General features: G+C 49.1%; 1 protein-coding gene and 1 long non-coding RNA gene across 2 annotated transcripts; one reads left to right on the plus strand and one right to left on the minus strand.

Annotated features, from left to right (window-relative positions):
- Positions 1-1,451: 1,451 nt before the first annotated feature.
- On the plus strand, positions 1,452-7,446 carry LOC100279958 (uncharacterized). Its single transcript, NM_001361007.1, has 8 exons — positions 1,452-2,080; positions 3,239-3,523; positions 4,167-4,484; positions 4,592-4,819; positions 5,205-5,305; positions 5,968-6,079; positions 6,216-6,653; positions 6,920-7,446. The coding sequence occupies exons 1-8, from the start codon at positions 1,727-1,729 to the stop codon at positions 7,166-7,168; spliced, it is 2,085 nt and encodes a 694-aa protein (NP_001347936.1). The 5' UTR covers positions 1,452-1,726; the 3' UTR covers positions 7,169-7,446.
- On the minus strand, positions 5,869-7,436 carry LOC109945371 (uncharacterized). The gene is made up of 2 exons (XR_002268575.3): positions 6,895-7,436; positions 5,869-6,669 (listed from the first exon to the last, which is right to left on the minus strand). It is a non-coding gene; the product is annotated as an uncharacterized lncRNA (long non-coding RNA).
- Positions 7,447-13,542: the final 6,096 nt, after the last annotated feature.

A 13,542-nucleotide genomic window follows, 5' to 3' on the forward strand; every position in this document is an offset into this window, starting at 1 on the left:
TAAGGTAATATTATAATATGCATCTTTTTATTTAGTTGTTGTTTCATATGAATATTTTTAGATATATATCAAATGCTTATATTGGCAATATTTAAATATAAAAAATAAGAAGTGCCTTTATTTTAAATATTGTCTCGGGCGTCTAAAATCTCAAGATCCATAATGTAGCATATTGCATATGATTTTTTTGTAACATGTGCAACGCCTTCGAGATGTTTGGTCTCACCACTAGTCTTTCTTTTTTAAGGCTAAAACCATTGTCCGAAATCACTTAGGGCTTATTTAGATGCATAGGGAATCGAGGGACATATAATCCATTACTAGTTAAAATAGAATAGCAAGAGACTATACGCCCCTCAATCCTTTCGAATCACATGCATCCAAACAAGCTATTAAAGTGTTATTTAAGTTCTACACATTTTTTTTGTATGAAAATACCTAATTTCATCATTCAAAGTGAAATTTCATGGTAAAGCCAAACCCAAATCCAAAGTGAAAGGGGTGGCACGGAATTTCCCCATGCCGTTTCTAAAATACTAACAAAACCTCGAATCTCATTCTATTTGACTATTTCTCCACCTCCAGAAATTGTAGAGCTTTGAAGTCCTCACGTGCAAAAAAATACATCCAAATAACAAAGTAGTGTTTGATTTTTCTGACTAAAGTTTAGTCCATATCATATTGAATATCAAATGTTTGGATATCAACTAGGAGTATTAAATATAGTGTAATTTCAAAACTAATTATATAAATGAAGACTAAACGATAAGACACATTTATTAAACATAACTAATCCATAATTAGCAAATTTGTACCGAGCAACTCATATCATGGGCTAATAATGGAATAATTATTTTTTAATATGTTTGTCTTACAATTTAATACTTATATGTATAATTAGTTCTCAGGTAAAAGGGTGTATCTGATGAGGACATCCCTAGCAACGCCTAACACCTAGTTTCAAGGTGAAATTTGAAAATTAGTTCTTTTCAGGGGACATATTGGTTCAGATTTCAGAGATTATTGCAAAAAGAAGAAGATTAACTTGAGGTTTTTTAGTGTGTCGAGCATTAAAGTAAGTAGCCGTGGAGATCTTCACAAGGCATGGATGAAAGTCTAATATTAGATTGGAGGACACTTGAAGCATTAATGTGTTCCTCCTAAGGGAGTTTACATTCATTCTATTGTGGGTGTTCAATTAATTATCAATTTGTAATACATGTATGTAGAAGGCTGGAACATTTTTATAATAAAAAATCTGTATATTTAGCTTTATAGTCAGATTATATTTAATTTTCTAACTACCATACAAACATATGTCGCAATAGGTACTAAAGTTTAGTCCCTGTATTTAAACACCTCCAAAGACACCCTTGCATAAACCAAATTTACAGATACGTCCATCCTCTCTCGAAGCCGCCGCCTCCTGCCGTCCTGCCACTGCGAGTGGCCAGTGCCCACTGCCCAGTGGCCGTTGCTGGTTGCTGCTCCCCTTCCACTCCCACAGTTCCACTACTTTCACCGCGCCCGCGCCACCGTTTGCCCCCTTCCTCCGCCACCACCACAGTGCCACACCACTCCTAACCCTAATCCGCGCGAGCCAAATCTTAGCCGCAAGATCCATTCGCCGCATGCCTCTCCCTTCCCGGCGGCAGCGCCGGCTAAGCTGAGCCGGACAGGTAACTCCCTTCGACGCCCCGGCGCCGTTGCTGTCACAGCCGGCGCCATGGGCTGCGTCTGCGGCCGCCCCTCCGCCTTTGACGACGGCCAGTGCCGCGCGACGCCTCCGCCGGCCGCGAAGCTCTCGGCGGCGGTGAGGAGCAAGGAGGAAGCACGGAAACAGCAGCAGCTCCAGCTTCAGCAGCATGTGAGGGCAGGAAGCGGAAGGGAGGAGGCGCTCGAGAGGAGGCGAGCAATGATGGCGATGGCGGCGGTGTGCCAGGTGAGGAGCCCGGTGCCGAGGGCGGTTGAGGCGGAGCATGTGGCCGTGGGGTGGCCGCCGTGGCTCGTCGCCGTCGCCCCGGAGGCCGTGCGCGGATGGGTGCCCCGCCGCGCCGAGTCGTTCGAGAAGCTCGACAAGGTAGGACCTTCTTCGTTGCTTCGCCCATGTTACTTCGTTATCTTCCCATTTTGCTCTTGCCTTTCGCCCGTGCCGGAATCTCATAACATTAATAATATGTGAAATTATGCTGTAAATTTTAAGTTTTTTTTGGGATTTCTATTGCTAGATGAGAAGATAAGTTGAGTTACTGCTCTCTGTGAACAGATGGGGATCAGTAACATTGCGCGGTAAATGAGGAAACGTTACGTTATACATGGAATATTTCCAGCGACGCGGAAAGGATTTGATGTCGCGAGATATTTTCATTTCTTGGATTCGTTTTTGTTGTCTGGCGATGGCAGCTGGGGACGATAGGAAATGACATCATCCCGTTATCAGTGGGGGGTGCCTTTTGTGTTGGATGCGAAAACGCTGTGGCATTTCCTTTCTTTTGGACATTTTTGTTTGTTTTAGTGGACCGTGGAACCTACGAATAGTAGGCATTGCTAGCAAGCTTTTGGTAAGAATGTGACAAAGTTTGGTCTTTTGTACCAGGAATGAAATTAAAATTGTACGACTACTGCTCTTCGAATTTGTTCTGCCTTTTTCCTGCAAATGTAGTTATTCTTTTCCACAACGGTTAAACAACCGAATTTCATTACTTCTGCAACGAAATTACAGAGTGTGGTAGTTCAGGTCTCCAGCATGTTCCTGACCACCTCACCAAGGCAAATGTTGTTTAATTAGAAATAGTGAAATATTCTGCTAAGAGCGGCAAAGAGACAGACTGATCACTTCTGCTGAATCGGTATAACAAAGAGTAGTGTTCTGTTTACTCTGTTCTGGATTGATACTTTAGGTTTATACTCCTTTCATTCTAAATTGTAAGTCGGTTAGGCTTTTTTCAAATCCATAGATTTTATTATGTTTGTAGACATAATGTACATATAGACTTATAGCAAAAACTATGTACCTAGAAAAACTAAAACAACTTACAGTTTGGAATGAAGGGGAATGACTGTGAAGGCAGGCACTGATATTTTGCTGAAATACTTCAAACCATTTCTAGAACTTAGGTTTGGACTGAGTTGTTGAAATCGTGTGCAGTTTTGGTGGAATTAATTCACTGTGAAGACTGATACCTCTAAATTTTATTGCCTGGGGAATTTTCTTCAATAATGGTTCGTGTTTATTCAGATTGGTCAGGGTACATACAGTAATGTTTACAGAGCTCGTGACCTCGAAAAGGAGAAGATTGTTGCTTTGAAGAAAGTGCGGTTTGATAATTTGGAACCTGAGAGCGTGAAATTTATGGCAAGGGAAATCCTCATTTTGCGCCGACTTGATCATCCAAATGTTATCAAACTAGAGGGTCTAGTAACATCAAGAATGTCCTGCAGCTTATATCTTGTTTTTGAGTACATGGAGCATGATCTAGCCGGACTAGCTTCTTTCCCTGGAGTAAAATTTACTGAGTCTCAGGTATGTAGTCATATTGTTGTGGTTCTTATTGTATTCACCTGTGAAAGGGCCTGTAGTTGAGTTGGTTAAGTGGTATGAGTATTGAGTAGCACTCCTCAGGTCCTAAGTTCGACTCCCCGTGAGAGCGAATTTAAGGCTGTGGTTAAAAAAAATCCCCTTATGTTCCACGCCAAAGCATAAGTCTAAGATCTGGCCCCGGTCGCGGTCATGCTCACATGGGCTATAGTGCCGCTGTGTATGGGTGAGGCTAGGGTTCGGGGGTTTTCTTGACCTGTGCGAGAAGGTCTTCTTAATACAATACCCGGAGGTTGTCTTACCCCCGCAGGTCGAGTTTTTTTTATTGTATTCACCTGTCAATATTCCTGCTACTACCTTAGTTCTGGAGAGAGAAAAGAGTTATCAACATTGCCTGGTACAGTGGTAGTTAGTACCATTTTAGAAACGAGGTGAGAACTAGCTACTGCATGAACTATGGTCAGTACATGCTGACAGTAAGCATCACTAGATGTGCATGTATCAGTCCCAGAGAAATAAAAGAGTTGACAAAATCGCCTGGTATCCAGTATAGCATTCTTGAAATGAACTAGCTATTTGTATAAACTATGATCAGAACATGCTGATGATAAGCACCATTGTTGTCCAGGTAAAGTGTTACATGCAACAGCTCCTCCGTGGTCTTGAGCATTGCCACAGCCGTCACATTCTGCACCGTGACATTAAGGGTTCAAATCTCTTGATTGATAACCGAGGCATATTGAAGATAGCAGATTTTGGATTAGCAAGTTTCTTTGATCCTGAACAACGACACCCTTTGACTAGTCGTGTTGTCACGCTATGGTATAGGCCACCAGAGCTCTTGCTTGGTGCCACCAATTATGGTGTTGCTGTAGACCTCTGGAGTGCTGGCTGCATTCTTGCCGAGCTATATGCTGGCAAGCCTATCATGCCTGGTAGAACAGAGGTATGCTAACAAGCTTCCCTCACACTAAGTAAATACTGCAAGAGAATCTCTCCAGCAGTTATATTTGTTTATAAAACTAAGTTGTAAAGCTTCTCCACTGTTTCTAGGTTGAGCAGTTGCATAAAATATTTAAACTCTGTGGTTCACCGTCAGAGGATTATTGGAGGAAATCTAAGCTTCCCCATGCCACCATTTTCAAACCGCAACACCCGTATGCAAGGCGTGTACCAGAAACATTTAAAGAGTTCCCTGTTCCTGCTCTGGCATTAGTAGATGTTCTTCTTTCAGTAGACCCAGCTGATCGTGGAACTGCGTCTTCTGCATTGCAAAGTGAGGTATACAATTTCCCTCTTAAACCTATCTCCAGCAACACAAGACATTTGTCTTTGTTTTCGAACTGGTCATTCTTTTTTATGAGACATGTTGTTTCAATACTCATTTTTTGCATTACTTGAAATATTTTATAATTTGAGTTTGAACATGGCAAAACGAACTATTTTGTGCTTACCAGTTGCCAGTCTATACTCGATAGACGATAGTCTGGCAATCAGGAAGAAGGGGTAGCACCGTACATTTCGATGTCATGCTTTTAATCTTATTGGAATAGCCACTTTTCTCCTTCTATTATCAAGTAATATGCCCAAAAATGGCATTGTTTCCTTTCTATTTCATTCATCTCGCCTTAAATAATTGACTTTGAACTTACTGTTGTGTCTGTAGTTTTTTACAACAAAACCATATGCCTGCAATCCTTCAAGCTTGCCTAGGTACCCCCCAAGCAAAGAGTTTGATGCAAAACGTCGGGAGGAGGAAGCTCGAAGGTAAGCACATCCAACTTGGTGCTCGCATTTTATCTATCGATCAAAAACAATTCTTAATGAGGCAATGATATAAGCACTTCACTAGGCCATGGTGCACCAAATCTATCTTTGTCGAGCCCATCAAACTTAGATGAATATTATTATGTTTTTCAGAATCACATGAACATATACTATCTCCATTTCAAAAGATCCATCGTCCACGATATCTTTGTGCACCTTTTGCCATTTGTACTCACACTGTGATAGTTGAAAAATTGAGTTACTGGTGTGAGTCATGTAACAGAGGACAGCAATTGTTATCTTTTCTTCCTTGATTGTCGTTCTCTGTGCCCAAGGGATAGATGTTGTGAAACAGAGTGATGAGGTGAATCTGTCAATCCCCTCTTTCTTTATATATTACACAACATTGCATACAATGCCATACATGGATGCTGCTTCCCCTACACCTACACAGAATTATAACATTTATTTTCCTTTTTCATGTATTAGCATGTCCTGTTTATTAGACCTGCACTACTTGTTTCATTTTTCTTTCTATTTCCTTTAGTTCATTGCCTGCTCCATTTGTGCTATTTAAATTTCAATACTCAAGCAAAAGGCAACCAGCATTGTTGTCATACATTTGATTTTTTTTTTACAAATCATAGTCATGCACTTTTTAGGCAAGGTGTTACTGGAGGAAAGCAACATAAACATGACCCTGAAAGAAGAACCAGAGAATCAAGAGCAGTCCCTGCCCCTGAGGCAAATGCAGAATTAGTATCATCATTGCAGGTAATTCTCCACTTGTTGACAGTTGACACTTCCTTTATCTTTAGCTTTGGAGATGCACATGTACTACTTGTTTTTTTTATCATTTCAAACCATACATAACCTGTGTTGCTTGCTGTATGAATATCTTTGACCTCAGAAAAGGCAAGCCCAAGCTAATACCAGGAGCAGGAGCGAAATGTTCAATCCCTGCAAAGAAGACTCCGCGTCCGGATTCCGAATCGAACCACCCCGGCCAACTCCTGTTACCGAGTCTTCTGAAGACCCACAACGTGCCTACCCAACCAGGATCTTCCATTCTGGGCCTCTAGTTAACCAGAGCCAGCCATCAAAGGCTGGAGGCGGCAAAAATGGTGAACCTCAGGTCCCTGGTGTTGCGAATCACCCTGTGGTTTTGTCGACAAGATCAGGTCCCCGGGCAGACGATAGCGGCCGGACAATGGTCGCTCAAGCTGAAGCATTTGCTCATGGGCGGAGGCTGTCGGAGTCCATCAATGAGCATTTCAGTAACAGTGGGAAGTACGATCAAGTGTTCCCGAAGAAGGATGACAGGAACATTAGGGCTGATGGAGCTATTGTAAGTAACGTCCTACCTGAAATGCAAAAGGGTGAAAAGCTTGATTGTCCTGTTTCAGCCATGGTTACTGCAATGTTAGTTCAGAACTGTATTTTAACATGCATCGCCAAGCTAAAAAAAAATTATAGGTTAGCAAACCCAGGTATTAGGTCAATGAAACATGAAAAAGGGGGCAAAACCGAAACCAACCCCATCTATTCTTAGTTCATTACCAGTACTTTTGGAAGAAAAAAAAACTGACCATTTTCTGGCTCTTGACGAAACAGGGCTACGGATCCAAAGGCAGCAAGATCCACCACTCTGGGCCCCTGACCTGTCCTTCAGGCAGCAACGTCGACGAGATGCTGAAGGAGAACGACCGGCAAATCCAAGAAGTGTTCCGGCGAACCCGGGTGGAGAAGTCGCGAGCGAGGAGGGACCATGGACATCACCAGGGCGGTATAAGACCTGGCGATTTCGGCGCCATCCCAGTCTTCCCTTCCAGCCGCTCCAGCTATCAGGCTGTGCAGCAGTAAGGCCGGCGCTCGAACAAGATCGGTTGGCGTTGGAACCTCCGATGTGTTTCGGTCCCACGCTTTTTCCGGGAGGGGATGTGTAGCATACGCTATGCTATGCTATGTACAGGGACAGGGAGGCAGCAGCAGCAGCCGTGTAGAGACTCTGAAGGTGAGGAGAGGGGGAGGTGATTTGTTTATTGGCGGCGATTCGAGTGTCTCGGTGACCAAACTCGTGTATCGTCAGGTAGTTTTGAGATGTTCGCTGCAACTGCAATGCAATATGGTGTGTGTATCTCAGTCTCAGCTCGCCAAGACGAAGTTGGCCACCAAGAGCATTTTCACTGTGATGGCATCAAATCTTTCAAACCCATGCTGAGACTTGGGAGCTTTGTTGAAGCACCTGTTCTTGTGATCTTGGTCGGGGTTATAGATGGCCAATAAACACGAGGCCCACGAGCCTAGCACGAAGCCTGCTGATTGGGCTCGGTCTGAGCCCGGCACGAATAAGCGAAGCGGATTAGGCTCAAACAGAAAATTAGGTAAGATGGGCTAGTCCGGCATGCTCTGTTTACCTTTAAGTCCGTTAAATCCGCTTTTTTACACTAAAATGTGCTTACCGGTCCGTATAACTTGCTTTTCGTCCCGCTATTTTCGTGCTAAACGGGCCGGCAGGCCTGCTGCAGGCCGGGCTCGGTCAGAAAATTGAGCCCGCGTGTTTAGATGGCCCAACCCAGTTTTCTAATCGTGTCTGGGGGCCGGGCTCAAAACGGGCCGGGCTTCACCGGACCAGGCTGGACGGCCCATTTGGCCATCTCTAGTCGGGGTGGATGGAAGAAGTCTTAGCTTGGTAGATTTGTGGTAGGTACACAAATATATGTGCTGACCTTTTCCATGAGATGCTCAGTGACTGGGGGGCAAGGGAAGGGACCTCGTGGTTTGCTATGTTGCAAGCTGCAAGGTTTGGTTCCTTCCCGCGTGTCATTGGTTTCCGAGTAGAATATGTCTTTGCTAGTGTGTTTGTTGCAAGCTGGGACCTGGGAGCTGTCTCGATCTGACTGCCCACTACAGGAAACGCCTAAATTTTCGTGGGCCAAAAACCCACGAAAATAAGCCTAAACCGACGAAAATAGCCGCCGAAAATAAATTCGACGAAATTAGGCAACTATTTTCGTCGGTCCCGACGAAAAATATCTATTTTCGTCGGCTTTCCCAATGCCGACGAACATAGTGAGTGGACCAACTATTTTCGTGGGCCCGATGGTGGCCGACGAAAATAAGTTCCCAGGCTATTTTCGTCGGCCACCACTGAGGCCGACGAAAATAGCCTGGGAACTTATTTTCGTCGGCCACTACCGAGGCCGACAAAAATTGATGTTTCCCCCCCAAAACAGATTTTTCTGCACCTATTAATAATTCACAGCAAAATAAACATTATCACAATTAACATATACACATTCACAAGCAAAATACATAATTCACAAAACACATTCACATAATTCACAAAACACATTCCATAGTCCATTCAAATAAGTCCAGTCCAGAGTCCATAAATAGTCCATAAGTCCATAAACAGTCCATAGTACACACTCACTACTCACTCCTCACTCCGGCGGGCTGTGGGAGTTTTGGCCACTCCCTCCTCCGCCACCAGGAAGGTGGCCACTCCCTCCAGCACCATGGACGAGGAAGTCTTGGACGTTGACACCACCCTCCGATCCATGAGCATGTGACGCTGAACCCTGCAATTCATCAATCATTCAAATAAGGCTATATTTTGCTATCCCTATACCTATACATTGTTGTGTTTGGTCAATATTTGCATAAAACTAAACATGGAACGTCACCTGTGATCCATGGTGAGGAGGAGGCTGTGCATGCATCCACGGGTACTGTTGTGCTGGCCACCCCAGTGGTGGTGGCACCCACCCCGTCGGTGGCGGTGCCATCCACGCTTGAAATGGCTGAGAGCCCGCCGGTGGCTAGGAGACCGGTGGCACCCATCCCGGGACTTGCTGCGATCCTTGGGGTGGTGGAGGCGTCCAAGTGCCTGGAGGTGGCTGCGTCCACCCAACACCGGTCCACTGTGGCTGCGACGCTGGAGCTTGTCCTGGCCACTGTCCCCATCCTTGTGCCTGTGAGCCATTTTTTATAATAAAAAAAGAGTTGCTATGGAATTGAAGTGTTCAGATAGTGTTACCTGGGGAGGGCGAAAAGCGGGCAAGTTCATATCAGGGCCGAGTCGAGTAGTCATTTCCTGCAAATGGATGCAACGTTAGAATCACAACATTATACTTTGAATTCAATCACGACACATGATGAGATAGACGGATTACCTGAAAATAAGAAGCCATATATTGCGTCAGCTGTCCAACCTGCTCCTGCGCTGCTCGAGCCTGCTCCTGTGCTGCTCGAGCCTGCTCTTGTGCTGCCCGAGTCTCCTCCTCCAGCTGAGCCTCTCGAGCAGACCTGGAGGAGCGAGAACTCCCTCCCGAAGACGATGCCTTCCCTTGACCTATTGTCCTGTTATACTCCACAACGCCGGTGCCAAAGGCAAACCTGCATGATACACATAGTTGAGCCATTAAGTGGACACATTCTTGTTAATGAAATCGTCGAATCAAACACAAACACCTCACCTGCCATGCTTTCTACCCCCACCACTGTGGTACAACGCCGAGGCATCTAAGTCTGAATGCATCCAGTCGAAGTCAGGCCCATGGCGTTGAGTCATTTCCTCCCCATATGCATTCTGCAAAGAAAGTTAGAGTTGGAGTTAGACACAAAACATGCAATTTAATTCGTAAATACAAACTTGTTTACCATTTTCTCCCTTGCCGCCTCGCTGCATAGCACATCAGGGTTCGCCGGATCAGGGCCACGGTGACCACGGACGTAAACCTCCATAAAACTTGGAGCAACTCCACTTTCAGCTTCCTGCATGAAAAAGAAGAGTTAAACCATATAATTTTCATAGATGTAACATACAAGTTTGATTTATATACTTACCATGCGGCGTGCGGTACCAAGGTGTCCATTGGCGCCGTACCTGTGCCCAGGTCCTTCAGTGCCACGGTTGGCACGGTGCTTGTTGGACTCTGCAATCCACTCAGGCGACGCCCATCTCTTAGCCAACCACCTCCAGGCTTCCATGTCCTTCGCCAGCCAATCCACAACGCTCTCCAGGTACTGCTCCTCTGTGAGGTAGATCTCATTGGCCCCTAATGCTTTGCTCATTTTCTGTCCCTTTATCTTCTTGTAGTAGTAGTTGACGGCCGCGATGCGAGCATTGTACATGGCATCCTTGATTACCTTATCAGCGCACTTCCGAAAGTGCCTCTTCACACGTGTCCACTGAGCATGATCCTCCTCGATGTCATCCGGCAATTGGAACCTCCCCTACATATCAATGGAGAAGTTAAGTTAAAGTAAAATTAGGAGAAGCAATAATTCAGTGAATTGCTTATATACGAAAGTAAACTCACCCAGAACTCGTCCCACACAGCCACCTGACAAGTCCTTCGTTTTTTTTCCGAACTTCCCCCTCCGCTACTTGTCGGGGACCATAATTAGGGGTACCCTCAAGACGCCTAATTCTCAGCTGGTAACCCCCATCAGCATAAAGCTGCAAAGGCCTGATGGGTACGATTAAGTCAGGGATCAGTCCACACGAGTGACTCGATCACGCTTCACCCGAGCCTAGCCTCGGCCAAGGGCAGCCGACCTCGAGAGACTTCCGTCTCGCCCGAGGCCCCCTTTTTATGGCGGACACATCACCGGCTCGCCCGAGGCTTTGGCTTCGCTCAGAAGCAACCTTGACTAAATCACCGCACCGACTGACCAAATTGCAGGGGCATTTAACGCAAAGGTGGCCTAACACCTTTATCCTGACACGCGCCCCCGGCAGAGCCGAAGTGACCGCTGTCACTCCACCGCTCCACTGGCCAGTCTGACAGAAGGACAGCGCCGCCTGCAGTGCCACTCGACAGAGTGAGTCTGACAGGCAGTCAGGCCTTGCCAAAGGCGCCACGGCGAACTCCGCTCCGCCCGACCCCAGGGCTCGGACTCGGGCTAAGACCCGGAAGACGGCGAACTCCGCTCCGCCCGACCCCAGGGCTCGGACTCGGGCTAAGACCCGGAAGACGGCGAACTCCGCTCCGCCCGACCCCAGGGCTCGGACTCGGGCTAAGACCCGGAAGACGGCGAACTCCGCTCCGCCCGACCCCAGAGCTCGGACTCGGGCTAAGACCCGGAAGACGGCGAACTCCGCTCCGCCCGACCCCAGGGCTCGGACTCGGGCTAAGACCCGGAAGACGGCGAACTCCGCTCCGCCCGACCCCAGGGCTCGGACTCGGGCTAAGACCCGGAAGACGACGAAACTCCGCCTCGCCCGACCCCAGGGCTCGGACTCTGCCCTGGCCTCGGCCGAACGACTTCCGCCTCGCCCGACCCCATGGCTCGGGCTCGGCAACGGCAACGGAAGACAGACTCAACCTCGGCTTCGGAGGAACCCCCACGTCGCCCTGCCTAGGGCACAGACCGCCACGTCAACAGGAAGCGCCATCATCATCCTACCCCGAATCGACTCGGGTCACGGAGAACAAGACCGGCGTCCCATCCGGCCAGCTCCGCCGGAGGGGCAATGATGGCGCTCCACAAGCTCTATGACGACGGCGGCCCCCAGCTCTCTTACGGAAGCAGGACGACGTCAGCAGGGACTCGACCGCTCCAACAGCTGTCCCTCCGCCAGGCTCCACCGCACCTCCGACAGCCACGACATCACGCCAGCAGGGTGCCCAGATCTCTCCGGCTGCCACATTGGCATGTACCTAGGGCGCTAGCTCTCCCTCCGCTAGACACGTAGCACTCTGCTACACCCCCCATTGTACACCTGGATCCTCTCCTTACGACTATAAAAGGGAGGACCAGGGCCTTCTTAGAGAAGGTTGGCCGCGCGGGACCGAGGACGGGACAGGCGCTCTCTTGGGGCCGCTCGCTTCCCTCACCCGCGTGGACGCTTGTAACCCCCCTACTGCAAGCGCACCTGACCTGGGCGCGGGACGAACACGAAGGCCGCGGGACTTCCACCTCTCTCACGCTCGACTCCGGCCACCTCGCCTCTCCCCCCTTCGCGCTCGCCCACGCGCTCGACCCATCTGGGCTGGGGCACGCAGCACACTCACTCGTCGGCTTAGGGACCCCCCTGTCTCGAAACGCCGACAGTTGGCGCGCCAGGTAGGGGCCTGCTGCGTGCTGACGAACAGCTCCCCGTCAAGCTCCAGATGGGCAGTCTCCAGCAACCTCTCCGGCCCGGGACGGTGCTTCGTTTCGGGACTCTTGAGTTCATGTCCTTCGACGGCAGCTACGACATGATACTTCTTCCACCGCCGCGCGACTACGACAATGGCGGCCGACAACCCGCCCGCCGGCGGCGGAATCGACGACGTCTTCCCCGCGTGGTGGAAGGGCAACATTCGGGCTCGCTCCGTTCTCTCCCCCGCCAACGGAGGAGGAGGCGGGGCCGTCAAGGCCAGATGGGAGGCCGCGCTTCGTCGGCCGTCGAGCGAATCGACGCCCCCGACGCCCCGACGGAAGGCACGCCAGACGTCGACCTCGCGTTCAAGACGGAGGCAAGCGCCGTCCCCCCGCGGCACGCTGACCCCGAGCAAGAAGACGACGCCGGCACGCTCGCGGAAAGCCTACAGGACGTCGCCCTCGAACCAGAGATGACGGTGCAACCAGTCCCCGATGTGACTACGTCGCTCCTCGTCGACCAAAAGGTACCGACTAACTCCCATCTTGCGTCATTTCGACTCGGCCTCAACCCGCCAAACGACCTCGTTTTGGCGGGCGCTCTCATTGAGGCGAGTGCAACCCCACTGAGGTTCCGTATGCGGTCGCCTTGGGACCGACTGACGGACGTCTCGACCTACGGGCCCTCTGGGTCCGAGGAAGATGACGATCCCAGCATCGGTTGGGATTTCTCCGGACTTGGCAACCCCAGTGCCGTGCGGGACTTCATGACCGCATGTGACTACTGCCTATCCGACTGTTCCGATGGAAGCCACAGCCTTGGCGACGAGAGCTGCGGCCCAAGCCACGAATGTTTCCACATCGAGCTAGGGGATCCCTCCGAAGGCAACCATCTTGGCATGCCGGAGGACGGTGATCTCCCTAGGCCGGTGCCTCGCGCCGACATCCCACGGGAGCTAGCTGTGGTCCCCGCTCCGGCGGGGGGTTACGACCCACAACTCGAGCAAGTCCGCGAGGCGCAGGCCAGGCTCAACGAGGGAACAGGAGCGCTTGAGCCGATCCGTCGGGACGTCGGACAGGCATGGGTGGGCCAACCCCTAGCCGGAGAAATATGTCACCTGCCCCAAGGTCTCCAGCACCGC

The sequence above is a fragment of the Zea mays genome, chromosome 3 (genome assembly GCF_902167145.1).
Source record: "Zea mays cultivar B73 chromosome 3, Zm-B73-REFERENCE-NAM-5.0, whole genome shotgun sequence".
Classification (NCBI taxonomy): Eukaryota; Viridiplantae; Streptophyta; class Magnoliopsida; order Poales; family Poaceae; genus Zea; species Zea mays.